Source organism: Meles meles, chromosome 15 (assembly GCF_922984935.1).
Source record: "Meles meles chromosome 15, mMelMel3.1 paternal haplotype, whole genome shotgun sequence".
Classification (NCBI taxonomy): Eukaryota; Metazoa; Chordata; class Mammalia; order Carnivora; family Mustelidae; genus Meles; species Meles meles.
The window spans coordinates 7,247,769-7,273,149 of record NC_060080.1 but is presented as its reverse complement, the minus strand read 5'-3'; the positions used below and the strand labels follow the sequence as shown (position 1 = coordinate 7,273,149).

The window sequence follows — 25,381 nt, the reverse complement described above, 5'->3', positions numbered from 1 at the left end:
GCAGGAGAAAGCACACCACAGTGACAGCCCGGAGACTGGGGGCTGTCTGCGGTGGCAGGTGGGACAGTGCTCGGGACGACACTTGAGGGACCCTTCTGGGGGACTGCGAATATCTGTAACTCACCGAGGGTGGTGGTCTTACAGGCATACGTGCACGACCCCCCCCCCCCCCCGGCACACAGCTGTGAGCATTTCACTCTGTGACTGTTAGACCTCCGCTTAAAACAAGCAAGATTTCGCCCCTGACACCCATTGGGAGAACCACATCATGACCCCCAGAAAGGACCGGCAGCAGGACTGCACGGGTCTCTCCAGAAGGATGGAGAATGCACAGACGCACACCTCCCTGGGACAGGACATCCCTGGGCCACGCAGCACGCCCAAGGGCAGAGCCAAAGGCAGCACCAAGCCGCTCCAAAGTCTTGGTAGGCGTCCAAAGTACTAAAAACTCCAGTCCATACTGGTGAGTATCCCACCCGGCAGGCTGAGGGGCCACGGGGAAGGGTCTCGGGTTTGGGAACGTGGTGGGGGCGCCTAGCGGCCGGATCCCATTCGCACAGACGTGGCGCACACCCCTACCCCGTACACGCTCTTTGATCAATCCCGCTGGTGTGTCTCAGTTTTGGCCAGGCTGGTCTGCTCAGCCAGCCGTCGGCAGGCCCGTTTGCAAAAGGGGTGACAGGTAGGCTAGGATTCCGGGGAGAAAGAATTCTCACTCCTACCACCTCTTACAGCGAAGAACCAGAAGGGACACCTGAGCCGCACAGGCCCCTCCTGGGCTGACTTACTCTGCACGAGAACCAGCGACCGGGGCAGCGGGGTGGTCACTCCTCAGGCCATGTGCGGCCGGCTTGGGAGCTCACGGGGTTGACGCTCTTTGCTCAAGACTTAGCTCCTGGGCCACAAAGTTCTTACATGCAGAGAAGGTCTCTTCTCAGGAATTCTAGAACCGAATCCCTCCGACTCCAGGCGCCCCAGGGAGCGGCAGCTTCCGGCTCTCTCCCCTCGCACAAACCCAGGCAGCCAGTGAAGGGAACTGAATGGGGTTTCTTTCTGGGAAACGGCCTCACCTGCCAGAGCTGCTGATAAGCATGAAGGCGAGGCGGGGGGAAAGGCCTCAAGGGGAGATGTTCCTTCTGAGTCGGAGCCTGTTACTCCGGGAACACTAATATTTTGGTTTTCCTTTACCGTGGCACGCTGCGCGTCGCCGTCTCGAATACGGAGACTCGAGAAGGGCTTAGCAGGGAGCAAGGGACCTCTCCTCTAGGATTTTCAGCTCTGCTAATTCTTAGAACATGCCCTCTCTGAGCCTCGGACTTCGTGAAATGTGGAGAAGGACCCCCGCCCCTGCCCTTAACCCAGGCCTCCTCCAAAAACATTGCATCATCCCTACGGCAGGGGGACCCGCCCGCCAGGTGACAGGCGGTCCATGCCCGGGCAGGGGGCAGATGGCTGCGAGGGGATTGGGGCGGGCAGGGGCGGGGCGCTACCTGCACGATCTCCAGCATCTCGCGCTGGGGCAAGGGGCAGGGGGCAGGTAGCATTCAAGGGACCTGGGCAGGTGGGGGTGGGCCTACCTGCACGATCTCCAGCATCTCGCTCCGGCTGATGTAGCCGTTGCCGTCCAGGTCGTACATGCTGAAGGCCCACTTGAGCTTCTGCTCCAGCTTGCCCCGGGACGTGACGCTCAGCGCGATGATGAACTCCCGGAAGTCGATGGTGCCGTCCCCGTTGGTGTCGAAGGTGCGGAAGACGTGCTCGGCGAACTTGGAGGCGTCGCCGTAGGGGAAGAAGTTGGCATAGATCTTCTTGAACTCGTCCACGGTCAGGTGGCCGGTGGGGCAGTCCTTCAGGAAGCCCTTGTACCACTCCTGCAGCTCGTGGTCAGTGAACTCCGTGTTCTCGCGCAGGTCCTGCAGCACCTCGGGCCGCAGCTTGCTGTTCTGCTTGCCCATGGCGGCGGCGGCGGGTCACCCCTGCAAGACAGGGGGGCGGGGGTGTCAGCGGGGGCGGGTGGTGCTGTGTGTCCGTGCATGGTGGGACTCCCATGCACGGATGCCCTGCGGGGAGGGGGACCATTCGTGGGCACATCCTGACTCGGGGAATGTGTTGATGGGGGGGAGGGGCGGGATGCCACCGTAATCAGTGGAATGAGGTGTTCCCGCTGCCGGCGGAGCGCACCCGTGACCCTGGGATCTGAACAGCTCTCTCCTCTCTTCGGCCCCACATTCTGCTTTTAGAACAGGAGTCCAGAAACTCTGAAGGTGTCCCCTCTCTATTTTGCCTCTGAGAAGCTCCCCGGGGCGGGGGGGCGGGGTGGGGTGGCTCTAGAATTAGTACAGGCAGCCCACAATGTTTCCCGAATGTGACCAGTAGAAAATCGGGCGCCGTGGGAGCGCGGGATGTGCCCCCCGCGCAGCTCCCCACAGCTCCCCGCGTGGCCCGGACGGAGGACTGATCCGCAGCGACATCGTGGCCACACACTGACCCAGCTGTCGCCTACCCAGCTCATTTCACGGTCCGGCTCTGACGATAACACGGAACAGCCATCATTTTTCAAACATACAGAAGACGAGACCATCGAGTGAAATGTCTCCCACCCCGTCCTGGAGATGCCTGCTTTGAACTGCTTCCGTATTTATGAACCCCAAACAGTGTGCACCGCACCCCCATTCAGTAAGAGGACAGCCGGAGCTCATCTCTTCTCCCTGGAGCGTCCTCCTGGCTCCCTCCCGGGTTTTATTAGCTTTATGATACATATCCCTGTTTTTACTTGTTATCTGTTCGGCTTTATCTTTTTAAAAAGATTTTATTTATTCATTTGGGGGAGAGAGCAAGTAGGTGCGGTTGGGGCGAGGGGCAGAGGAGAGAGGAGCTCAAGCAGACCCCCTGCTGAGTGCAGGCCCCCCCCTCCCCGCCCCCAACACAGGGCTCGATCTCATGATCCTGAGATCGTGACCTGAGCTGAAAGCGAGAACCAGACGCTCAACTGACCAAGCCACCCAGGTGCCCCTTCATGACTTTAAATTACATAGTTCAAGTTCCTTTCCTAACTTCTATGGAGGGCAGCCTGGCCATGTCTTTCCAAAGATGCAAACACCCAGTCTTGCATTCGGAGGAGCAGCTACAGATACTCCAGCTGGGCAAACAGCGTACGTGTGTGGGGCTTGGTGCCCCGATTTCTGTACCAACCCAGGCGTCCGTCACCGCGTACCGAGAAGCAGTAACCAGGATGCGTTTTTGAGTGAAAAGAGAAAGTGCACAGCAGCAGAGTTTGCTGCTGTCTGTGAAAAAGACAGAAAACAATGTACACGTGCGTGTTTCCGTGTCTGCAAGGACCCGTTAGGATGCGGCATTGCCCAGACAGAGAGACGGCTGATGGACAAGGTTGGAATGGGGAGTTTTTATCGTAAATCCTTTTGCAATTTTAAAATGCTGACCTCTGTGTGTGTATCTTCATACAAGAAGCACCTGGGGGGGCTCCGTCGGCTAAGCCGCTGCCTTCGGCTCAAGTCATGATCTCAGGGTCCTGGGATCCAGTCCTGCTCCGGCTCCCTGCTCAGTGGGGAGCCTGCTTCTCTCTCCTTCCGTTGCTCCCCCCGCTCATGGGCACATTCACGTTCTCTCTCAAATAAACGGTCTGGAAGGCCTCAAAAAGTCCTGGCATTCATGGGTCGCTGATTCTGGTTCTGGTTCCTTCGAAAACTCAGTTAATTTTTTTTTTTTTTTTTTTTGTAATGACCACTGTGATTCCTACATGAAAAATAAAGGTGACTGTGGAAATCAAGATGTCTGATGGGAGAAAGAAAACCAACCAAGAAGCAGGTCAGATCTCCGTCCACTGGGAAACCTTCAGGCCAGGTTTGGGGCTGCGGCTGCCTCTTGATTCTGCGTTTTCTCTCATGCTCTTGGGGCCCCACCCAGACCAGCTCCCCGGCCCTTCCAGGCATCCCCTTGGCGGGCCTGATGGCAGGGCACTGGGATGGCCTTGCCTGCCAAACCCAAGGACCGGAGCTGAGGGCACAGGGAGAAGCCACGTGGGTGTTGTCAGGGCCTTAGGCCACGTGCCCATCCTTCTCTAGCTGTCCATCTGTCCACCCGCAGGCTCTCCTGCCCGCACTCCAAGGTGGGGACCAGATCCAGGCAGCCTTGGGCATGACCCCAAGACCCGCCCCAAGTCTAGTCCCCTTACTGAGGCACCCCCTGCCCACGCCAGCCTCCTGGGGGCATGTTCTTGAGCACACATGTCTACACACACGGAGGGGAGCTCGGAGTCCAGGAGGTCCCTGGTGCAGCGTGGGGACCCCCCCAAAGGTGACCCCACAGAAGCCACTGAGCGGGAAGGCCAGGCCGCAGGGAGAGCCCTCGGAGCTCAGGGCTATGGACACCGTCTGCTCTCTCTGTCCCCAGGGCACCCTTCTCGGGCCCAGCTCCCCCGTGCTCTCTCTGCTCCCGTGAGGTCCCTTTCTTAATCTGCCAGCCACACCCCTGCTTTGTCCGCTCTGTTTAAACAGCCTCCTGGCCTCCTCCAGGTCCTGTCACTTAGGACTTCTGCATGGCAAATTTGGAGCCCAGACGGCCCGGCAGGTGGCCCGAGAGCCCATACACAGGGTGACGAGAGCCCCCCACACAGGGTGACGCGCTGTGTGGCTTCCTGCCGGCAGCCTCGCCTCTCTGTGTCCCCAGAGCACTGAGCAGTGCCCACTGCTAGACGCCGCCTAGGACACCCTGAGGGCTTTGAGCACTTCCAGGCCAGAGGCACGTGGGCCTGAAACGGGCTCACTTCCAACTGTTTCATCGGTTCAGCTGCTCCGGAAGCCCTGATACGGCATGCTCTCCTTGAGTTGTGTGCGTGTCCCAGCCAGCGACCGGGTGCGCGTCCCAACAGTTGTCCGGGTTCTCCCCGGGGGGCCTCCTGAGCCCCACACACGGTGGGCCCGGGCCTCGGATGCTTCCTTCCGCACCTGCTCGTCCCCGTTCTTCACTCCGTCTGCCAGACCCGGAGCTGTTCCCACCAGCAGCAGCGTGTGTCCCTGTGTCCCCAAAGGGGGCGCATCATACCACATGGCGCGCAGCGGGAGAGGACCAGCGTGAGCAGGGCGGGCCGGCCGCCGTTCTGGACGGAACCCCCAAATTCACCTTGGAATGCGACTGGATTCGGAAACGGGGTCTTTAAGAGGTAATTAAGGTCAAATGAAGCCATTGGGGGTGGGTCCTGACCCAACGTGACTGGGGCCCTTAGGAGACACGGGGAAGGGCGTCTGGGTGGCTCAGTGGGTTAAGCATCTGCTTTCAGCTCAGGTCACTCAGGGTCTTGGGATCGAGCCCCACATCAGGCTCCCTGCTCAGCAGGGAATCTCTTTCTCTGCTCATGCACTCTCTTGTGCTCTCTATCTCAAATAAGTAAAATTGTATCTTCAAAAAAAAAAAAAAAGAAAGAAAAAAAAAAAAGACACAGACAGAAGGCCACACGAGGTCACAGCAAGGAGCTGTCTGCAAGTCCAGGAGAGGCCTCAGAAGGGACCAAACCCATGACACCTTGATCTCAGACTTCTGGCCTCCGGACTGTCAGAAAACAATGTTTCTGAAGCTGCCCGGTCTGTGTTACTTGGTTATGACATCCCTGGGATGCTAATCCGGCTGCCCCTGGCCACGGACCCTGTCAGCAGGTGGCATTAGTGTCTGTGGGGCCAGGCACCAGGAGGTTCCCACGGCCTCCCTCCCAACCTGCCAGCAGGCTCCAGAGGCAAAGTCAGCGCTCGGCCAGAGGCTGTCTGGCCCCCGCCCCACACCCTGCAGCGGGCACCCACAGGAGGCTGGTCCACAGGAGGGCCACGTGGCCATGTACAGCACCTTCACCAGGCCGCCTTGGATCGCTGAAGGCTCATCCTTTACCCTGATTAGCATCCTGTCTCTTTCACCATGGAAACAAGCGGCCTTCTGTCACGTTCTTGGCTCTGCGGGCTCAGGATTGGTCCCTTCAGAGTCCACTCACCTCGCTGAAGACCAAATCCACACTCAGAATGACGCTATCGGTCTGCCTCAGGATGTGTCTGTGATTTATGTTCTTTCAGATCCCACAGAAACGCCAAACCCCCAACACCTGCTCTGCCTGAGACAACACGTGTTTACGGAAAGGAAGGTACCAGATTAGGGAGAGGGACCAGTACGGTCAACCCAAAGCTGGAAGGTCACAGGCAGAGAGTTCAGCGGTGTGCCTGGGGAGTGGTTTCACGCCTTGCCAGCTCCTTCCCACGTGTGTCCCCGAAGCTGACCCACGAGACTGTGAGTCCCCCCTCCCAGCCCTTCTCACAGTGCTTCCAAATGGGGGGTGGAGGGTGTTCCTGGGAGGCTGCGTGTGGGGAGAGGGCCTCCTTCCCAAACTAGGGTTTCTTCCTGGTCTGACAGTCTAAGATCCCCGGGTGCGGAGGTCCCAGGCCGAAGATGCCCGTGTCTGTATTTGAGGTGTGGGAGTCTCTCACCACAAGCGGTGACCCCTCCCAAGAAAGGCAAAGGAGTCCGGGAAGGGAATACAGCATCCCCTGGAAGATTCTGGAAATGTGAGGTCTACACGTTGGTATGCCCCACCTCACCCTGCACTGGGTCCCGAGTCACTAATTGCTTGCCCGCATGTGTCCCCAGGCCGGTGCTCTGCACCCCCAAAAACCCAAGCCCAGAAGTGGGGGCACCCTGGCCCTCAGCATGTTTTCAGGGCCTGGCGCCAGGCTGGGCACACAGGGGGTGCAGTCTCCTGGAGCCCATCGGGCCCTCTGAATGGCCAGGGATGCACCTTCTGGTTCTCCATGTGCTCAGGCAGTTACCACACAGGTGCCTACGGACGGCGTGGGGGGGGTGGGTGGTGCTCCTGGGACAAACGATTACATTCCCACAGGGACGGGGGAATCAAAACCGAAAGATAAGTTTAAGGAGCTACTTAGCCAGAGCGACTCCATCTCGGTTAAACAGCCATTTTGTTGTTTGTGCAGTAAACTTAAATTAACCCTCCCCCCCAGAAGAACTTACTTAAAAGCAAGTCCAGGAAACCAGTAAAGTGTAGTGGCTAGTCCCTGATAACAGAGCCCAGAACACAAGGACGAGTCAGGCCAGATGGAAACATCTAATCAGTAAAAACCACATACGCAACCTCCCTAACCACCAAAGAATGTAAACCCCGCCTTCTGGCCGCCAAACTTGGGTGCCAATTACGACCAGAGTGAAAAGACACACAAACCCGGGAGGTTAAAATAACAAGATATGGGTTGCGGTTTTACCCAATAAAAGGTAGCCTGTAAGATTGGGAGGGGTCGCTCTCTTCAGAGGCGGCCCTGACCGGTCAGTCGATTCTTGATGCTTGGCACAAAATAAAGCTTTGCTTAACCTTCGCTTTGTATCAGTCTCGCTCCTTTGATAACGGATCCCAACTATAAGGAGGACTTTAAAAGCCACTGGAGGTCAGGGCGCCTGGGTAGCTCCTTGGTCACATGCCCAACATGTGATTTCAGCTCAGGTCTTGATCTCAGGGTTGTGAGTTCAAGCCCCACATTGGGCTCCATGCTGGGCATGGAGCCTACTACGACAAATAAAACCAAACCAAAAAGCCACTGGAGGTCGATGCCCACAGGCCACCTCTAGGCAGAGTCCAGGTGCTGGGAAGGCGGGGGCCACCTTGGCCAGGCTGGGAGGGGGCAATGTTATCTCCATCTTAGACACAAGTGAGGTTTCCATGAAGCACGAACTCATCTGTGACTTTCCCTGGGGTCCCTTCCTTGCCCGGGGCCGCAGGCAGTGATGGAGAGCACCACGGTGCTCTCTAGCGGACAGTCCCCCCACCATGAAGTGCGGCCCAGGAAGACAAAATGGAGCCCCTCACTGGGCCAGCTCCCATGTGCTTCCCAAAGACTCAGACGAAACAGTTAATCCCGAGAGTCTCATTTTAGCTCTCTCCTGGAGACGCTCAGCCCAGAGCACGCAGCCTCCCAGGGACCCAGGACGGGGAACGCTGCATGAACACTGACCCCTTTTACTCATCACGCCAAGGAACCGTTACTGAGGACTGGCTGGCTGGGAAGATGGATGCTAACAAGCCAGCCTTTCTGCAGAGACAAAACAACCGCCCCCTTTCTCAGCAGAAATGGCCCCACTGCCCTGGTGCTCAGGCACACACCCATCCTTCATCTGTAGCCCAGAAAATCTCTCATCTCCGCTGACGGATGGGGTGAAGAATGGGCGTGCCAGGAAGGGTGATCAATTCGGGATCAGAGCCACCGTCTCACTCAGCTTGAAAAGCTTCGTGATCAAGCAGGGCTCGGATCAGACAGCCAACAAACAGCCTTCTGAATGCATCAAAGTTCGCATTTTCATTCCCAGTAATGGAAGAATGGGGAGACGGTTAATGTAGCACTCACATCCGTCCATCTCTCTGGCTCTCGGTTACTCTATCGTTCTTAATGTGCTGAACTGTTCCAAAAAAAAAAAAAAAAAGGCGCAAACATGTAGCTGGGGAGCCCTGTGAAAATATTTAACCCAAAGTAGGTACCGCCTGCAAATTAAAGCCTTTTTAATGGCGTAGTTCTTCCAAATGCTTGGCGAGGCTCCGGGGAACCAAGTACGGAACGTGTCATTAATCACAGCTCCACACTGGCCGACGGCATGGGTCGACAATGCAGCCATCGCTTTAAAATGCCTTCGTCGGGTTAGATCCCCAGAGCTCACTGGGCCAAGCGGACTTACAAGCACTCGGAGGGAAAATGATGGGAAGCACGGGAGGAAGCAAGTCCTTATGAAAGGCCAAAGCGCAGGATGAGGCTGGGGGGCAGGGGGGAGGGGGTGGGATCTGCGGAGAATCTGAACTTCAAGCAACCCTTGGGCTCTTCTGGGGATGAGCGCTTCTTTTTGCCTGGGGTCGAACAGGAAAGTCGGGGCTGAAGGGACCTGCAGAAACAGCCAGTTTGCCCTGGTGACTCATTAACAAATGGACAAATGCTGAGAATTGGCCCTTCTCTTCTCCAAGGAAGCGGGTGAGAGGCAAGCTGAAGGCAGCCTTGGCTTCTAGTGCTGCTGGTCTGAGGAGGGGGCCAGTCCTGTCCCAAGGGGTCTGTGACCTTGCCAGATCGCCCGCAGCTGAACAGCACCCTTGGGGCGGCTCAGGCTGCAACGCGGCTGGGCGGACGCTAGAGGGCGCAGGCAGGCGGACTCCTCGGGACCAGACTGGAGACCCCGCCTCCCCAGCCCAGCCCCCCCCCGCCCCGCCTCCTCCGCGTCGCGGGTGCCTCAGTTTCTCTGTCTATAACCTAGATTTGTCCAATTCAGGAATCACCAGCCTCATGTGGCTATTGAGCACGGAAAATGTGGCCCGTCTAAATTCGCGGATGTGCCCACAGAGTAAAACACACATTGGCCTTTGAGGACTTCCCATATAAAAATAATGTAAACTATCTCATCATGATTTTGCTATCCTGATGACATGTGGAGTGATAAGTGACACCGTCTGCGATATTCTGGGTTAAATGAATCATGTTGGTAACCTTAATCTCCTCTGTTTCATTTTACCTTCTTAACGTGGCTACTAGAAACGTGGCCAATGTTCCATTCCCACTGGCTGCTCAGCCCTGGGTAGACCCTTGGGATCCTGCAGATCTGGGGCCGCCACTCAGGGACTCCTGAAGCTCATGAGCACCCTGTTGACAGGCCCGTTACTAACTGCGACCCAGCTGGGGGAGGTGCCCATGAATGAAAGATTGTGGCATTTCCATTTCCCAGTAAGTCACAAGTTCTATTTCCAGCAGCTTCGAGAATCTTCCTAGAGGCCAGCTGCAATGATGGCCCAGGTCCTTAAGTATACAGCAGAGGATCAGAAGCGGTAGAAAGTGTTCTCTCAGGAAGAACAGCCGAAGCCCCTGAATGAGATCAGGGGGACAGAGGCCGGCGGTGGCAGACCCCTCGGGAGCTCAGTTACAGGGTGCACTCAGGTCCAAACTCAGCCCTCTGACTTCCAGGAGCCCGTTTTCTGAGGGCTTCCTGGAAATCTGCTGCGTCCAGCTTACCAGGCCAGGGAGCTTTGGTTGAGAAATCCCGCTGAAAACCCTCTTGACTTCTGCACCCATCCTCCGAAACTTAAATCCTCATTACTCCCCAAAAGCTATAAAAAAAATTAATAATAATAAAAGAAAGAAGGGAGGGAGGGATTTGGCTGAGTCCTAGAACTCCCCTCCCTGTCTGGAGCCTTCCTCTCCACTCAGCACAGGCTGAAATGCCCTAAATGAGGCTCAGAGAACGGAAAAGGTGGAGAAGAGGAGAGAGAAACTCCCAAGAGACTGTTCTTTCCCCCACAGAAGCTGCTAATGCAGCAGAAACTGTGGGTGGCTTTCCCCATACATCTCGTGCCTCTGAAAACACTGGTTTGTCCATGTGACTGCTCGCCTCAGCTGCCCAGCGAACTTCTACTCAACCTCCAAAGCCCAGCTCACAAGTTCCCTATTCGGGGCTGTGCGTCCCAGCCCCCAACAACTACTCTTCCTTTTGCATCCCCATACCAATTTTTAACCCATTTCTATCACGACTTCAGCCTTTATAACACCGTTTACTTGTGTCTTTCCCTCACTGGACTGTGAGCTTATTGTGGAAACAGAATACCTCATTCATGCCGAAGCACTGTCGGGCCACAAGGCCTTTGCCGCGTGCTGTTCCCTCCACCTGGTCTCAAGGTGCCTTCCCTCAACGTTCACGTCTTTGCCCGAGTCTTCTTGGGGGTGCCTCCCCCAAGGAACCCATCTCAAATAGCATCGGCCCTCACACTCTGCTCCCTTACCCTGTCCCCTTGTCCTAGCATCCCCTACTCCTTGGGAGCACATTTATTGACTGTCTCCTCTTGTTCCCTTGTATCCCCACGTTGCCCAGAACAGGGCTCGGTGCTCGGTAAATCCATCTGCAGTAAGGGTTGTGGGTTCCGAGGGCCTAGCACAGCGCCTGAATGGAGGAGCTGGTGAATGAGTAAAAGGGTTTCTTCTAGGACCCTCTCGCTCCAACATTTTGTGACTTCCCCAGTATTAGGGACCCAGGAAGGCACATCACAGATCAGGACGTTAAAGCACTCTCTTGCCCAGATCTGAAGCTCCAAGAGGGACATTCTGTAATCCAGACTTGGTATTTTGGAAAGTTCCATTTACTGGCACGGGAACAGCCATAGCTGAGCAGAGGGCCTGCCTGGGGCATGTCAGATCCCGGGGTCCAATCACCAAACCCGTGCCATCTCCTCTCTCCGTCCATGAACACACCCCCAGCTAGGTGGCCCTCAGCCAGGGTTCCCACTGCCCCCTGCGGCTGGGATCTTTCCCTGAGAGCAACATCGCTGCTCTCTGAGTCTCCAAAGGAAGAACCCTCGGAGCTGTTTGCCCAGTGGAGGAAGGTGGCTTAGAGGAAGAGACACGGACGAGCCTCTGGGGAGAAAAGCCAGAGGGCGGAGGAAGAGAAAACACCCAGGAGACCGGTCCTCCCCCTTGTAGAATCTGCTAACACAACAGGAAGAGAACTCCAGGTAGGATCGAAAACAAGACCCTGGGATTTTTCTTAACCCCGAACTGCCTTGTCGGACCACCCATATGTGAGTTTCAGATTCGGGGGCTTCCGGTGGGAGCCCACCCCTGCCAGGCTCGAGTGGGGGCATTGGAAGTTTCTGAAATTGCTCCCTTGCGCCGGCAAACATTTACAGCAGTTCCATTTCCCCTCTGCCAGGTGTGGGAACAGCTGGATGAACCACAAAGACAAAGGTGCCTGAAGTGCCCTTCCCCCGGCACACCCATGGGCCCCCGTGGTACTGTGCACAAGGAGGCTTCCTCACGAGGGACCGGGAGCAGAGCTAGCTGTCCCCAGGCAATGGCTGGCTGGGAGGTCCAATAGGTGAGGTCTGGGCCAGGCTTAAAGGCTCCGGGGAGCTCTCCAGGCGGGCAGATGAAGGAAGAGCTGCATGCAGGGGGGAAGCTGGGAGGGAGCCCACCCAAGGCTGCAGAACCTGGGACGCTGGCAGTGGGCACGATGGTGGAGCCTCACGACACTGAGGAGAGGGTCCAGGACAGAAACAAGCGGGGACTGGAGCAGGGAAGGCTGCCAATGTCCGTTCACCATCCCCAGTGGGGGTCCAAGCCTCCTGAAACCCTCAGAACGAGATAACCAGCCCAGGGCTCAGAGATTCTCTCGCTGCTCGACTGTCCACACCTGGGAATCACCCGCCTTCCCCACCCCACAGTGGGATCCGGAGCCCACCAGGGCTGGCTGCTCTTTCAACGGAAACCTGAGATTCCAGACGCCCCCCGACCACCCCCTCCGTAGATCCGACCCCCGCTTCAGTCAGCCCTGGGGGCACAGAGCTGGGCGGGGGGTGCCCACCCGGCTCAGCTGTGCTTCTCAGGTGTGGAGATCTGGGACGCCAGCCCGCACACGTCTGCACAAATGCCTCCAGGCTGCGCGTGTCCGGCTGTAGAATGACTCCAGCGCCGGCCCCGCCTGCATGGGACAGATCCGCACCGCATGTGACCGAGCGAGCCCCGGACTCCGCGCTGATGCTCCCGGCCAGGATGCGGACCCCCGTCCTCCCACCCCCCCGCGGGAGGGAAACCTACAGGTGGTACCTACACACCCTGGCCAGCGGGGCGCCTCCTGGGAGGTGGGGGGTACCCCGAGCCAGGCCCTGGGGTGCGGTGGGTCCCAGGCTCAGTGCCTCAGGCCAGCGTCCGCTCGCTCCTCTCCTCCGTCATGGGACCAGAACGCCCGCTCGGTTCTGTGGCTGCGGCTGTGCATGGAAGGGGCCCCACAGGGCAGCGGGTGTGCGGAACACGGGCAGCCTGAGCTCTTCCCCGGCTCCCCTGAGGCACCTCACGGCCTTGGCTGTCTCATAACTTCTCTGGGCCTCAGTTTCCTGAACTGTAAATGGGAATAACAGCCCTCGCCTGCTGCTGTGACCCGTGTCACCGCGAGGGTAGAGGGACATAAAGGCATAAAAGGACTAACGAATTTAAAACGTCAAGTATCTGCAAGTCGCATCACAGCTTTTAGGATACAGGAAATGAGCTTAATGAGCTTAACTGCGGGATCCAGCAGAGCCAGGCTGGGGGCTGGAGGCTGAGGCTGGGGCTGAGGCAGAGGCAGGCGAGGGCTCACGGGCTGCCCGCGCTTTTGCACTCACTTCTCGCCGGCATGCCCAGCACAGAGCACGAAAACCTGGGATCCCAGCGGCCCAGATACAACCAGTGCAGGTCCAAGTCCCTGCTAACTTCTGTTCTTCAGAGAAAATGAGAAAAAAGGAGAGAAGGAAAGGACAGTCCTCCGGGGGCGGCACCGAGCCTCCAAGGAGCTTGCTCTGCCTGGGTTGCGAGTCCAGCAAAGCCGCCTGAGGCTCCGTGAGCCCCGCTCTGCTCCCGCTGGCCACGGACAGTGACCAGCCCCCCCCCGGGGGAGGGGGAAGGAGGGGGAATCCCTCGGGGAGCTGATGGGCCCTGCTCTAAGGGCAAGATGTCTCCTGGGGAGTCTGTGGCTTCTACCCGGTTCTGGCCCACGTAGGAGCTGGTTTCTGCACAGGACAAATGCCCGGAAGGACAGGGAGCTTTGCAGAGACTGAAGGAAAGGCCTGGAATTTGCCCAGAGCGACCCCCAGCATTCTGAGGAAGCTGGGCTGCTCAGATCCGTGCAGGACAGGGTGCACACACACGCACACACACCCACACCCTACCACAGCACGCGGCACATACGCTACGCACACACCACACACGCGGCTTACATTAACACCACGTGTGCACGCGCCGCTGACTGTCCCGGTGCCTCCGCCTGCTCCCTGGAGTCGGCGGGAGAGAAGCCGGGCCTGGCTGGGCAGGGGCGGGAGGTGCTCCCAGGACCTTTCCGACTCCTCCGTGCCTGGGACGGCCAGGATTTCACCCTGGGGGTGTTCTCACCTTAGAGAAAACAGCACGGGACACGCTGACCCTTCGCTCATTCATTCCGCAGTGATCCGCAGTCCTGCCCCTCACTGAACCTGCACAGACTCCTTAGGCACCGGGACCCCAGGCTGGAAAAAAGCAGCCACTGCGGGCCGGACATGACGAAAAACATGCCGGGGCCTCTGCTGGGGCGGGCGGGGACAGGCCACCAGAGCTGCCATCTGGGAAAACATTCTCCCAGCGGAGAAGGGTTGGAAAGTGGCCTTCAAGGAGGAGTCCCCAGTGTCCGCAGAGGTGTGCGTGATGGCATGAAATAGCACAGTGTGGCCGCAGAAATGCCGGCTTGGGGCATGCGGCCGAGGGGTGGGCAGGGCCAGCCTCAGGACTTTACCCTGGGGGCGCTGGGAGAAGGCCACCAGCCCGGACCAGCCCTGCTCCACAGCCCTGGGCTTGTTACCTCTTGAGGTAACACCTTCAGGAGCAATGACTGGGCCAGCAATATAACAGTGCCGAACAGTACAGGACAGTATGGAACAAAAGGATAGATTAACAAATGTAGGGTGTGAGGAGGAGGGCAGCTAGGGGACAGAAGAAAAAATACCATCAGATCCAAGGAATTCAGACTAATTAGTCAAAGTGTGGCTCAAATGTGTCAAGTCCAACTCAAAAAATACCTAAAAAAAAGGGGCCTCTGAATTCTTTCTCAGGTAAAGGGTGAGGGCTGGACTGGCAGCTCTGACATGTAGCTGAGGAGGCTTGTGTGGTAAGAAGCGAGCGGCTATTAGCACAGCGGTCATTCCCAACGTCAGAACGGAGTGGGGGGCCCGGGAAGTCCAGTGCCTCAAAGGGCTGCTTTCCTCACCTGTGAATTATGCCTTGGGACTAGTGGCCCCCGAAGCATGTCTAAGTCCCGTGGAGGTTTCTATGGCACCCGGCAAGCCCACTTGCTTGGCTGGAATATATGTCCCTCTCCCCAGGATCTTTTTTTTTTTTAAAGATTATTTATTTATCTATCTATTTATTTATTTATTTATTTAACAGACAGAGATCACAAGTAGGCAGAGAGGCAGGCAGAGAGAGAGGGTAAGGGAAGCAAACTCCCTGCTGAGCAGAGAGCCCGACGTGAGGCTCAATACCAGGACCCTGGGATCATGACCCGAGCAGAAGGCAGAGGCTTTAACCCACTGAGCCACCCAGGCACCTGGATCTTTTTTTTTTTTTTAAGATTTTATTTATTTATTTTATTTATTTGTGAGAGAGAGAGCACGAGTTGGGTGGGGGGTGGGGTAGGCAGAGGGAGAAGCAGGCTCCTCCCCCAAGCAGGGACCTCTCAACTCAGGGCTCGAACCCAGGACCCTGGGATCATGGCCTGACCCAAAGCATAGCTGACTGAGCCGCCCAGGCGTCCCCTCCCAGGATCCCGGCTGGCAGACCCATTCGCTTGGCTCTTCTGCCCGCAGCGGGTGGAAAAGCTAAATTTCCACCAGGCTCCTGCTTGAGTGACAGCTCAATCCACAACACACACGCCCCAAACGAACCGCTTCCAAACTCTGAATTCACGTGCCTCCGATGAGTGAGGTCTGGCCACATCCTAAGACACCACGGATAGAAACCCTCTGTAAGAAATGTCATTACAAAAAAAAAGAAAAAGAAATGTCATTACAGATACCGGATTTCAAAGATGTTTTCAAGACGCGCAGAGCCCCCTGGGGTTTTGTGGGCGCCGACAAGTGGCTCTGTCCCCAGGAAAGAAAGAGTGCCTGGCTGCCACCAGGGGCCGGTTGGTAGCTTGTTCATGGCGCAGCAACCTAGTCTGGAAATTTTTTTCTTTCTTTCTTTTTTTTTTTTAAACTTGGAAGGAAACTTCCAGTGAATCACCTCATATGCTATTTGATTCATGTTTAATGTCTTTGGGAAGAAATAAAAACAGTGTCATTCGCAACAAAAACGGCATCAGCCTGGCTAGAACACCAGGCCCCCAAAAGGGGACGTGCCCGCTGCCCTTGGTGACCACAGCGGGCGCGGGCTTCACTAATTAGGAGTGCAGACGGCTCATAAAAGCTGCCCTTTGCCACTTTCATTCTTTAATCACAATACCGGAAGCCACGGATCTGCGGGGAGAGCGGAGACCGATGCGCAAACTCGCGCACGGACGACGTCGATCGGCACACGTTAACTGAGCACATACCGAGGGAAAACCCGCGTGCAACGTGCTGGGGACACACAGGAGGACGGGGGCTCTCAGACTGCTTACGGCGCAGTTGGGGAGGCAAGGCATGAATCCCTTCCTTCTTCTCTATGACGAGTGAGCGCCTCTGCTGGCCAGGCACCGAGCCCCAGGGCTAGTGGCATAAAGAGGGGCGAAGGAAGGTGGTGTTCCAGGAGGAACCGACAGACTCTAGCTTTCAGGCTGGGGCCCACGTCCTTTCCTGACCCTCTTCCCCAAGGACATAGCTGAGCTCCGTTCACCCGGAGCGCAGCTGGGAGGAAGCCTGTAACCAGTTAGCACCGTGCCTGAAACGGGAAAGTTGCAGTACTTGGCACTCGGTGAGAAGAAGGAAGTCAGGGACACAGGGAGCCAAGCGGGCCTGACGACCCCCAGCTCCTCTGCAGGCCCAGTCCTTGAGTGGGGAACCTGGCCTGGCCCCATGGAACCCACCTTCCTGGTGCTCTGAACTTGCCAACCCAGTCTTCAACTTCAGGGAAGGAGCCCGTCTCCGGGAGACGCTGGGAGGTCCCAGGCCCATCCACCAGGGCAGACCTTTGTGAAGTATGTCCCCAGGGAGGACTTTTTAGCCACAAATCCACACATACAGTCTGACGCGTCCAAGAAGAGTCAAGGGGTCCAGAGGACAGAAAACATGAAATGTGGGCTGACCCGGAAATCAGGGCTTTGTGAAGCGAGAAGGATCGGTGTTGGCCGAAATAAGATAAGAGGAAGGGCCTGTGGGGACGTGGACCTGGCAGGGGGCCCTGGCCCAGGAGCCAATAAGCTGTAAGATCTTGGGATCATCGCTTGCATCCATTCATTCATTCATTCACTGGATGTGGAGTCTCCCTCTGTGTCTTGCCCTTTCGGCATGGAGCAAAGGCTGACCGGCAGGTAAAGCACCCCTCCTTTTATCTCTGCCTTTCATCTCCCCACCACAATGCAGAATCCTAGCCTGAGCAGAAGCTCAGGGAGACCCAAGGCAGTGATTCCCTAGCCCGGTGCTGGCAGTCCTGATTTGGGCCAGAACCACACTCCCTCAGTGGAATCCCCACCGGATGAGAATGCTAAGCCGAATTGTGCATGCTCATGGTGCGTGCACACGTGTGTCTGTGTGTGTCTGTGCACGCACACACACAGGTGCCCACACTGCAGGCTGCCCACCGTGCCCGCCAGGCAGGACCTGCCCCCTGGGTGGAGGCTTGAAGGAGATACCCACAGGAAGCAGTATTGCAAAGTCATCCCAAGCCACTATAAAAATAACCCTCAACTTGCAACACAGGAAGGGTTTCCCCTCTCCCGGCGCCCTGCCTCAAAACTGGAGCCGTTTCTACTTTGCAGGCCACTTCAGAGTGGCACGGGGACAGCTCTCTGCCCTCTGGGACCCGCAGACCACCTGGGACCCGCAGACCAGCCCCACTCTTGCGGGCGGCAAGGCCAGTACCCAGAGGAGAGGTCAGCCCAGTGTCATGCAAAACCCAAGTCTCCTGCCTCTGTTCACCTAACATTTGCCAGCAGAACTGTGGCTACACAGATCTCTGTGAGCAATAATTATGAAATTTTTGAGGAGGGGGTTACTATTGAAAGGACCAAGGAGGTCTCCTGCATGGTTTGATTTTGGCAGCACTGAGATGGCGTTATTCCCCGTGTTCCTCGTCGGGTTTAGCGCTGCAGGTGTCCTGCCCCGTGTATGACCCACGCCCACTCCCATCCCACCCGCCTGGTCCATCCATCCCCACACCTGTTCATCCCCAGGCAGTGACACCAATCCTCTTGCTGCTCCTTAATGACCTGGGCGTCTTCTGCCACAAGCCCTTTGCACTGGCTGTTCCTCGGATATAAAATAGCTTCCTCCTCTCCTTCAGGTCTTTCCTCAACACGCTCCCCAGAGAGGCCTTCCCTAGTATTATATCAAAGCCAAAACCCCACCATACATTCTTTATTCTCCTGTTCTATTTGATTTTTGCCTCCGTATTTTATTGAGTTCATTGTCTCTCTCCCCCCAGAACTAGAAGGCAAGGTCCCCAGGGCCAGGCTTTATTCTGGTTTGTTCTCTATCGGATGCCCAGAACCTAGACGCTTCCTGGTGCACAGTGTGTGATCAATAAGTATCCATTAAGTAAATGAACGCAGGGTTGCTGGGGGGGAGCCTGGAACCACGGCCTCACACACAGGTGCTTCTTCTCCTCCAGTGCCTGGGAGTAAAAAGAAGAGGTCCTCCCATTTGCCGTCACCTGACCTAGGACATCCACGGCTAAGGATACTGATGTGCGAGAAATGCCACTGGACTCCCAGAGTTCCTCATCTCTTTTGGTGATAGCAGTGGGGATGGGAGCAGGGGTTAGTTCGTATCTGCTGTGGGCCCTGGGACCCTGGGCTGGGAAGAAACACTCCTTGATGGCCCTTTGGGCCCCTGTCCCAGCTCCTGACATCTAGCTACTAGCCTCAGCAGGACCTGACCTGGCCAGGAGCCTCCCCCAATCCCAACCCGTGCACCTGTGCCAACCCCTCAGCCTCTAGCTGGTACACGTGTACAGGTACACCTCAGTTTGACTGGGCTTGTGCTTTCTCGTACCTCGTGGATAATGCATTTTTTTAATGAAGATTTTATTCATTTATTTGCAGAAAGATGGGGGGCACAAGTGAAGGTCGGGGGCAGAGGGAGAGGGAGAGGCAGACTCCCCACTGAGCAGGGAGCCCGACACGGGGCTCGATCCCAGAACCCTGGGATCACGACCTGAGCCGAAGTCAGACGCCTAACCGACTGAGCCACCCAGGCGCGCCGCGGATAATACATTGTTTCCAAATTCAAGGTTTGTCGAATCGAATTAGCCTACCAGTGGCACTGCCCAAGAGCATTTGCTGACTTCTTGTCTCTGTGTTGCATTTTGGTAATTCTTGCCGTATTTCAAATGACCACATTATGATTCTATTTGTTACGCTGATTTCTCCGACAGCGGTGACGACTCGCAGTAAGCTCAGATGACAATTAGCATTTTTAGCGATAGAGTATTTTTAAATGAAGGTACGAGCACTGTTTTTTTTTAGACATAATGCTTTTTCACACCTAACAGACTACAGTAAAGTATAAACACGGGTTGTGTGCACACTGGGAAATGGAAACAGTCACTGACTCGCTTTACTGGGACATTTGCCTTGTGGCGGTGGTCTGGAACGGAGGCCGCAGGGTCTCTGAGGTGTGCCTGGACACAGACAAGGTCTGGGGGACACAGAGCCCCACTTTCTCCTGTTTCCCAGCTCCCCCAGGGCTGGTGGAAAGAGATGGAACGAGTGAAAGCTGTACCTTCCCTGCTCCTCTCTCCCCTGAGGCAGAGGCTACCACGGGAGCATTTCATAAAGGGGAGGAGGACAGATGAGAGAAGGAAGGACATCCAAACACGAGATGGGGGGACCCCCATGCCCGAGAGATGCAGGCTTCCTGGAGGGAGCAGGGAGCAGGGAGGTGTGCTCTGCTATCTGAGAGCTGCTGGGAGCCTGCTGGTCTGACCCACCTGCCACACCCAGCCATTGGGGGGCCTTACAGGGAATGAGCAGCCAGGCCTCTGCCCCCTCAGACGCCCTCAGGGCTAGAGTGCCGGGCACCCAGCCACCTCAGGGTGGTTTATTAAGGTGGAAATTGAGGTAGGTTTGGGGCACAAATCATAGCCTCACAGCTGAGCCATAAAGGTGATTCCTTGGAGGTCCTGGAAAAGTCTGGACTTTCTGCGAGGGCTCTGGGTAGGCTCTCCTGGGCTGGGCCTGGCCCCGCAGGGCTGAGCCCCCAGCGGCCCCTCCCCCATGCTGCCCCCTGCCCCTTGATCGGTTGGTCTTCGGCCACAGACCCCACATCCGGGCCTCAGCTGGGGCTCACAGTACTGGGGTGGGTCAGGCAGAGCCGGGCAGGGCCGGTGACTAATGACAGCCACTGTCCTAATTACCAGAAGCTGGGCAGCAGGAGGAAAAGGAAGAAGGGCCATGGGGTAGCTGAGGCCTCCCCAGGCCTCTACTCTTGCAACCACCCCAAGGGGGAGGCGTGAGCCCAACGGGATCCAAGGGCACAAACCCAAGGGCAGAGCCCTTTCTCCCACTTACCACCTACTTCCTCACTTGGGAACAGAACCGAACGAACCCTGAGCCCAGTGGGAGCGACAGCCAGCACAGCAGAGGCGGTGGGGTCCTGGGCCCCCAGGGGAGCTTGTTCAGTGCACAGCCAGCACCTCCTGTTGGGGACACCATCTGATGCGAAGGGAGCCCTAGGGAGGGCCTCTAGCGGACAGAGGATCGGCAGTAGGCTCAGCCCCGGGGGCCAGGAAGGCTTTGGGAAAGGGTGAAACCCCTGAGCTCCGCTGTACAGGATGGACAGGAGTGGGCCAGGCCAAGAAAGGGGACGGTGGTCTACGCAGAGGCCACCAGTGAGCAAAGGCCTGCGGGCCGGATGGCACGTTCAACATTACAGGCCCTCTGCCCTCACAAGAACCCGAAGCAGGCAGTGGTCTGAGATGGGGCCCGGAGGGTGGTGGGTTCAAATAGACCAAGGGCTTGTAGGTCATGCGAATTACTGTGGACTTGACCCCTTGTCTGAGAGGAAAGCAGCTGGGCTCCAGGTCTGGGGGCCGGGCCCGACAAGGGCCTTGCTGTGCTGCCGGAGGGCAGGAGGGGCATGGGGCTGTGAGTGAGAAAGGCTGGTCAGGCCCTTGGGGCGGCAGGAAGGACAGCAAAGGGGAGGGGCTGGGAGAAATCTGGGAGGGCAGGGGTGGGACCAGAGAAGGGGGCACCTGAACCCAAGGTTTCAGAGGCCCCGGGGAGGCCTGGGGGAGAAAGGAGGTGGGGGCGGGGAGGCTCAGCCCTGGGGACCTGGGAAGGCAGCCCTTCCCCCTCTGTAGAGGTAGAAGGTGGGCAGGGCCTGGGAGATAGAAGCTTCAGGAATGTTCTAATTCCCAGATCAAAGCATCGCAGGTCAAACAACCTACCAGTAAGACCTGGCTGGCTTCAGGCAAGAACCAAAATAGTCACGGGACCTGGGTGGGCTCTTCACAACCCAGAGTCTATTTCCCCACCACCTCCTGTGGGTGCCGGGCAGGCTGTCCCCGACTCTTCCCACTGAGCTTCCTCACAGGCCAGCTACAGGCAGGACCTTCTGGCCTCCCAAAGTGACTTACCCAAGGCCAAGTGGAGGTGGACACAGTCAGGACTGGAAGCTGCAGGGACACGTTCCACATCCTTGTCTGGGCTGGAGACCATGATCCGGGAGAGGGGAACAATGGGTCATTTAGGGTGCATACAGCCCCAGCCCGGAGCTCACTGCCTTTCTGGTGGCTTCTGTGTGCCTATCGGGAGGACTACAGCTTCTGTGAGCCTCACACTGAGCACAGGAAGGTCCAGCATCGAGGGCAAGGGCCACGAGCATATGTCCCTGCTGCCCTGCTGAGGTCCTGTTGGGAGCAGTCTCTGGGGGAGATGCTGGCCACGCCGTGGGTGAGGGCACCAGTGACCACACGCCAGAGCAAAAGCCAGGCCAGGCCGGTGGCCTTTGGCCTCTGCGGTCCGCACACCTGGGGCTGGGGTGCTGGCAGCGTCACTGTGTCACTGGGGCCTGTCCCAACGTTCTGACCCACAGGGTCACCATCAGGGCCCCGGGATCGTGCACACTACGGCCTGGCACAGAGCAGGCTCACAGGGGCTCCCGCAGACAAGCTCCCGCCCCTGCGTGCAGAAACGGTCCAAGGGCATCGCCGACCTCGAGCTGACCACTCAGAGTCACACGGTCACTGCAAGAAGAGACGCCCAGGCACCGTGGGCGTCCTGGGTGGCCCGAACCACTTCCCACCGGCTCGAATCATCACACCACCAGCTTCTGGCACATTCCACACACCCTGCCTGCGTGGCTGATGGAGAGCTGACCTCCTCCTTCACCCCTTCCTGTGAACGGGCTGTACCCTGGATGGGGCGTGTAATTATAACGTTCTCATGGTCACCAGCTGCCATATCTGCGCTAAGAACTTTCTGGGCACTTATCTGCACTGGCCAGTTCAATCCTCCCAACAGCCCTATGAGGTAGGCGTAACAACTAACCCTAGTTTCCAGGTGGGGAAACTGAGGCTTAGAGAAACTAACTACTCACTCAAGGGCATGAGTCTTCCAAGCGACAGAGCCAGAATGGAGCCCAGACCATCCTGGGCTCTCGCAGCCGCCTTCCCCTCTGGCTGGCTCCTTCTCGAGCCCCAGTCCCCTGTCATGCGTCTCTTCGCTAAGACCCCATTCTTCCTCCTAATCGAAACACACTTCCCAGCTCTTTTCCTGTAACCCGTGGTTGTCTCTACAGTGACCACGGTTTATACGCACTCACTGGAGTGATCCTGAGGACAGGAGCCAAGCAGCTCATTCGGCCCAGAAAATGCGGCCCCCGGACGGTGCAGGTGCAAGCGGGGTGCCCCTCGCGCCTTTGCTCCTACAGAAGGAGGGGCTGCGTCTCCTCCAACTGGCTCGGAGCGACGGGAGGACCGGAAGGGACTGCCTCTGCTTCTGGCGGCTGGTATACAGTGGCACTCAATAAGTAGTCAACGTTTGACAAATGAGGGGCCCCAGAGGCATCACAAGGACTTCCCGGAAACAGAGCGCACTTGCCTCAGGGTTAAAATTCTATCCCAAGTCACGGATACAGAACTTCTAAGCCAAGTACGTTATTGAAACTCCCTGCTGGGCTCTGAGGCCTCGAGTAGAAAAGTCATACATCTTCCCACCAGAAATTCCCACGGGAAGGTCACTGAGTTTTAGAAGCACCACACACACACACACACACACACACACACACACACACACACACACGTGTATACAGACACACATATATGTATATACAGGCATTTCAAATATTTATGTATATATTTTATTCCATTATATAATGTATTTTTTTTTTTAAACAGACTTTATTTTTAGAGCAGTTTAATGTTCACGGCAAACGTGAGCAGCCTTCCCCAGGATCGACGTGCCCATATGGCGGCACGTTTCTGACAGCTGATGAACCTATAGGTCGACACACGTCACCCCAAACCCATAGCTGGCATCCACTCTTGCTGGTGTTCCTTCTGTGCGTCTAGACGGGTGTATGACGACATATGTCCACCATGACAGCACCATACAGAGAAGTTTTACTTCCCTAGAAGTCCTCTGTGCTCCCCCTTGTCCCATATTTTTTAAAGGCACTTTCAAGTCCATGATCTCAGCTAAGCCATCTCGTGGCTCCGTAAACCCTGCTTTGACACTCAATCAGGTCCAGACGGGGTCAAGGTCACCTTCGCAAAACCCAATAACAGAGCCAGCAGCACCGTGTGCCGGAAGCCTTGAGTCCCACCCTTTTAGCAGTCCTGGCAGGGGGAGCCCATTCTGAACCCCCAGTTTACAGAGCAGTCCTGGCAGGGGGAGCCCATTCTGAACCCCCAGTTTACAGAGCAGTCCTGGCAGGGGGAGCCCATTCTGAACCCCCAGTTTACAGAGCAGTCCTGGCAGGGGGAGCCCATTCTGAACCCCCAGTTTACAGAGCGGCAAACATACTTGCGGGCATTTACCATGGTCAGATGTGGCTAAGCGGGATGCCAAAAATGCAAATCCCTGAACCCACGCCTGCTCTCTCCATTAATTACAGGAGCTTCTAGGAGACTGTGGAAATGCAGTGAGCAGGCACCCCCGAGGGTCAGGGGAGCTCGGAGCCAGAGCAAGGGCTCCCCCAGCCCTCAGCCCTCTCAGGGAGACCCCGCCCTCCAGGACACACTCCGCCACCACACGCGGCATGGCTCATGCGGCTGGACCGCTTGGGTCCAGGTCAATCAGCTGTCCGCTACAAAGGCCCTACCCCTTCCAGCCTCCTGGGGGCAGCCCTCAACAGTCAACATGCTCAGTGACCAGCTCAGGGCCCCAAGTGCCAGGTGAGGACATTCCTGGTCCACACAGACACCTTCTACCGCAGCTCTTCCGGTCCCAGAGGCTCACACCGGCTCGTTCGGGGAAAGTACTGTGTGGCAAGACAGGAGAGGAGAAGCTCTGTTTCCGGGTGTGCCTCTGCCGCTGAGTGGCCTCGCGACTTGGGCACGCCCTGTCATCTCTGCCATTCTGTTTCCCCATCTGCGACAACGCCTGTGGGCCGTGTCCCCTCAGAGGCCGGCCGGCACTGCCATCGGGCTTCCTCGCCAGAGGAGGGTCCATCATTCCGGAGGCCTTGAAGGCTCTGTCTCCCCAGCTGCCTGGGAACACTCCATTAACTCAAATTGCAAATTTCCTCCGGGCTCTATCGCTGAGCCACAGGGGCTCCCGAGCCACCAGCTTCCCGTGACAGATAAAGATTACAGTCGTTGCTCAAGACTGAATCAAGTAGCAGAAGTCATTATGCAGAATAATTATGCTGAGTTCTGTCTGGTGGCTCCTGATTTCTGTCTAGCAATTGTCTTGCAAATGCTCGGCCTCTTCCTCTCCAGAAGAGCTAAGCCCAGAGGCCTGGGTGATTCAAACAGACACACACGGGGCACAGTCCCACTGCTCCAGACTCCCGCCAGTAGGGAGAGCCCATCAGCATCCCAGGGTAAGGTTCTCTGTGAGGCCCTTCTGCCGAGCACCTGGGAGAGATGAGACACGGAAGACAAAGGCCTGGACAAAAGCCACAAGCACCCCTGAACTGGACCCTCCTTCGAAGCTCGCTTCCCACATCCCTTGCCCCATGGGGTCCTTCCTGACACCCTAACTTCCCCAGCCTCTTGCTCATGTTAGACATAAGATACTTCCTTCTCTCAGGTTTGGGGTTCCTGGAGAGTCACTTGGGCAATGACCAGGTCTGACCTACTTTTGTACTCCCAGCTCCTAGCAGAAAGCAGGGCCTCAGGAGAACAGGGAGGACACCGGAGAGGGCTGTGTGGCCAGACTACCTGGGCTCAAATCCTAGCTCTTCTGTGTGACCCCGACCCACTGTTCAACTTCTCTCTGCCTCAGTTTCTAGGTATGTTAAAGGGAGATGATAATCGCCCCACCTGGTTCATCCAGTTCTTATAAAAACTAAACGAGCTAATGCATAAAAACGTGTTTGGCACACAGAAGAGCTCAGTAAATGAGAACAGTGACCGAAAGAGCAGAAGGAACATGCTTCTAGGACTCGGAGCCAGTGGAAAGACCCGGACACCACACCTTCCCCGAGAAGAACAGACAAGCTGAAACAAAGGAGACCATCCGAAATGCCTATGACGGACGAGGAAATGGATGGAATCAG

At 56.9% G+C, this 25,381-nt stretch overlaps 1 protein-coding gene across 1 annotated transcript in view; it reads right to left on the bottom strand.

Moving 5' to 3' along the window:
- Positions 1-25,381, bottom strand: part of HPCAL1 (hippocalcin like 1) — a 108,938-nt gene that overhangs the window by 3,975 nt on the left and 79,582 nt on the right. The window contains exon 2 of the mRNA XM_045979393.1: positions 1,578-1,976. Coding sequence (XP_045835349.1) covers positions 1,578-1,955 — 378 coding nt within the window. The 5' untranslated portion in view covers positions 1,956-1,976. The remainder of the gene's footprint in view (positions 1-1,577; positions 1,977-25,381) is intronic.